Source organism: Cupressus sempervirens, chromosome 6, assembly GCF_028749045.1.
Source record: "Cupressus sempervirens isolate cs-2001-9-10 chromosome 6, ASM2874904v1, whole genome shotgun sequence".
NCBI classification, from domain to species: Eukaryota; Viridiplantae; Streptophyta; class Pinopsida; order Cupressales; family Cupressaceae; genus Cupressus; species Cupressus sempervirens.
Window position 1 is genome coordinate 165408078 of NC_143123.1, and position 2717 is coordinate 165410794.

Consider the following 2717-nt stretch of genomic DNA (forward strand, 5'->3'; position numbering starts at 1 on the left):
TTTTTGTATAAGTTAATAAACAATGATATATATCTAGATACATAAAATACTTCTGAGTTTAGTATATGTTATAAATACTATATAAATATTCCTATTTATAGTACCCTTCTACCAATATGAACATGAGAGTACATTTATTCCTATTTTCCTTACCCATCTACCAACATGAACACGACATCTGTAAATACAAATATGTTCCTATGTTCTATACCATTCTAGACAAATGAACATGGTAGTAGTAAATAGTATATATTTTCTTACTCTTCTATCCTCTTCTACCGATGATGAAAAATGAGAGGTGGAAGCAAAAGCACATACGGCTATAAATATGGAGGACAAACGTACACCTCTCTACCATTTACGCCAATTCATTGTTTTTCTCTTCTCTTTCAGAGAGACAATAACGAGCAATTCATTATTTTTCTCCTCTCTATTTGAGAAAGCCAATAATGAATAAACTCATCCATGGTGGTGCTGGTGCTTTAGGTCGTTACACCTCATTCTAGTTATAAATTCAATGTTTTAGATATTTTCATGAATCAAAGCTGCTGTATTCCTTGTACTGAACATTGGTCTGGTTTTGTGCAGGAAGCACATTTGCTTTACTCATGTATGGAGCACCACTGTAAGTACATCTCTAGGGGAACACTATTCTTGAAAAGAGGGAATTTATTATGTTGTATAGAGATTGTTGCTTATATTGTAGATGTTGCTAAGTGTTGCTAAGTTTTCATTAACATAATTGATGAGCAGGGGTCTCTTCTGGAGAGTGAATAAGAAGAAGACAACTGGAGAAATGTCAGGGCTTCCCTATGCAATAGGCCTTTTGAATTGTCTTATCTACACCTGGTATGGCTCCCCTCTCATCAGCAAAGGATGGGAGAATGGTCTTGTAATGGGTACCAATGCTCTTGGCTTTCTTCTCCAATCTTGCTTCTGTACCATATTTCTCCATTTATCTCCACCCAAATTCAAGGTTTAGTTCCACATCTTACATGTTATTCTATAATCTCATTTTATATTAGTAGTTTTTTTGTCACTTTTTTGATAGATAATGGGTCGAAGCTTAGATTAATTATTATTATGTGATAAGTTCAAGTAGATTTGAATCTGAGATCTTTAACATGAGAGACTCACAAATTACTATTATGCTATAAACTCTTGCCTTATTCTCTCATCAATTTCATCCAAACTTCACGCCACTAATCAATTAAGATATAAATGACTTGATAGAGAAGAATCTGGTTCTTGTGTGTTACTCTATTATTCCATTTGATGTTAGTAGTCTCTCAATTAATAAGATATGAATGACATGACAGAGAAGAATGGTTATGATGGTGGGACTAGTATTGGTGTTGTTTGCGAGCACCGTAGTAACTTCTATGTGGGGAGTCAAATCAGACTATAAGAAAGTGCTTGTCGGAACTGCTGGAATGGTGGCCTCTGTTCTTCTTTATGGATCTCCCCTAGTAGATATTGTAAGTAAACTTTTTAATATGATTGATGATGTTGAAACATATTAAAATGATTACTACTGATACATGCACTCATGATGCAGAGAATGGTGTATCGGACCAAGAGTGTGGACTGCATGTCCTTCTACTTCCTATTGTTTGCTTTCCTAGGTGGTGTGTTGTGGTTGGTGTATGGTCTTGTGAGCAAAGATCTTCTTATCATGGTAATCGTATATGGAACATCTGTTTGAATTCTATTGTTTATTAGCATAAACAGATTTCCACAATCTATATCAATATCAAAAAAATTCTAACAAAATAGTTTAAATGATTTTATGATTGACCCAGATTGACCCAGATTCCGAATAGAAAAATAGTTTGAATGACAATATTTTCTTTTGATTTATAATTGACCCAGATTCCGAATTTCTTTGGAATACCACTTGCTTCGGTTCAGATGATAATATACTGCACTTATTGGAAGAAGAGTCGACCACAAATTGGAGATGTGAAAGAGGAAGGAATGGAAGTGCCTTTGCAAGCAGAAAATAGAGCTCTAGAGATGCCTGTAAAGTTGCGTAAATTTGCTACTATGTGAGTAAGTTCATCCAATTTTCTTTCTGATAAGAAATTCGAGGCTCTCTTGCCGATTTCCACTGTATAAAGACTCTACTTCATCTTCTGATCGTTTGCGTCGCCATTCATGGTGGAAAACAGAGTTTTTACAGGCTTCATTAATTCAGTAGTAGAAAAACTATAGCTTAGAGAAATCAGATCAGAGTGATTCGCAATCAAAATGGTATCCTCTCATATTTTGTACTTGATAAACAGTGGTGTAAAGAGTGGTGTTCTTGTTTTCGTTCCTACTGTTCTCTAATAATTGAAAGAGAAAATATCATTAGTGGTGTTCTTGTTTTTTGTTCCTACTTTTCTCTAATAATTGAAGGAGTAAATATCATGAAACGATTGTACCTTTTTGATATTTGTTTCTTGTAAAGAGTTTGCGTCTTACTATTTCGAAAGTTTCGAGATATTTTATATATATTTTTTGACTTTTTACAAGGGTTAGGGGTCACATATTTTAGATCTTCTTTTTATACTTTTACTAGGGGAGGGGTCACTAGTTTTAGAGGATTCAATAGTTGTACTCTCACATGTGAATATATTATCTAGCTTTATTACAGATTTTTATTATTCTATATTGTAATATAATAATATATAAATAAAATTTTCTAATGTGTTGATAGAAAATGACTAATATTT

At 33.4% G+C, this 2717-nt stretch overlaps 1 protein-coding gene across 1 annotated transcript; it reads left to right on the forward strand.

The window, feature by feature from the left end:
* The first annotated feature begins 353 nt into the window (after positions 1-353).
* Positions 354-2378, forward strand: LOC149551772 (bidirectional sugar transporter SWEET3b-like). Its single transcript, XM_089787265.1, has 6 exons — positions 354-486; positions 589-625; positions 754-976; positions 1320-1478; positions 1559-1678; positions 1873-2378. The coding sequence occupies exons 1-6, from the start codon at positions 450-452 to the stop codon at positions 2050-2052; spliced, it is 756 nt and encodes a 251-aa protein (XP_089643391.1). The 5' UTR covers positions 354-449; the 3' UTR covers positions 2053-2378.
* The last annotated feature ends 339 nt before the right edge of the window (positions 2379-2717 follow it).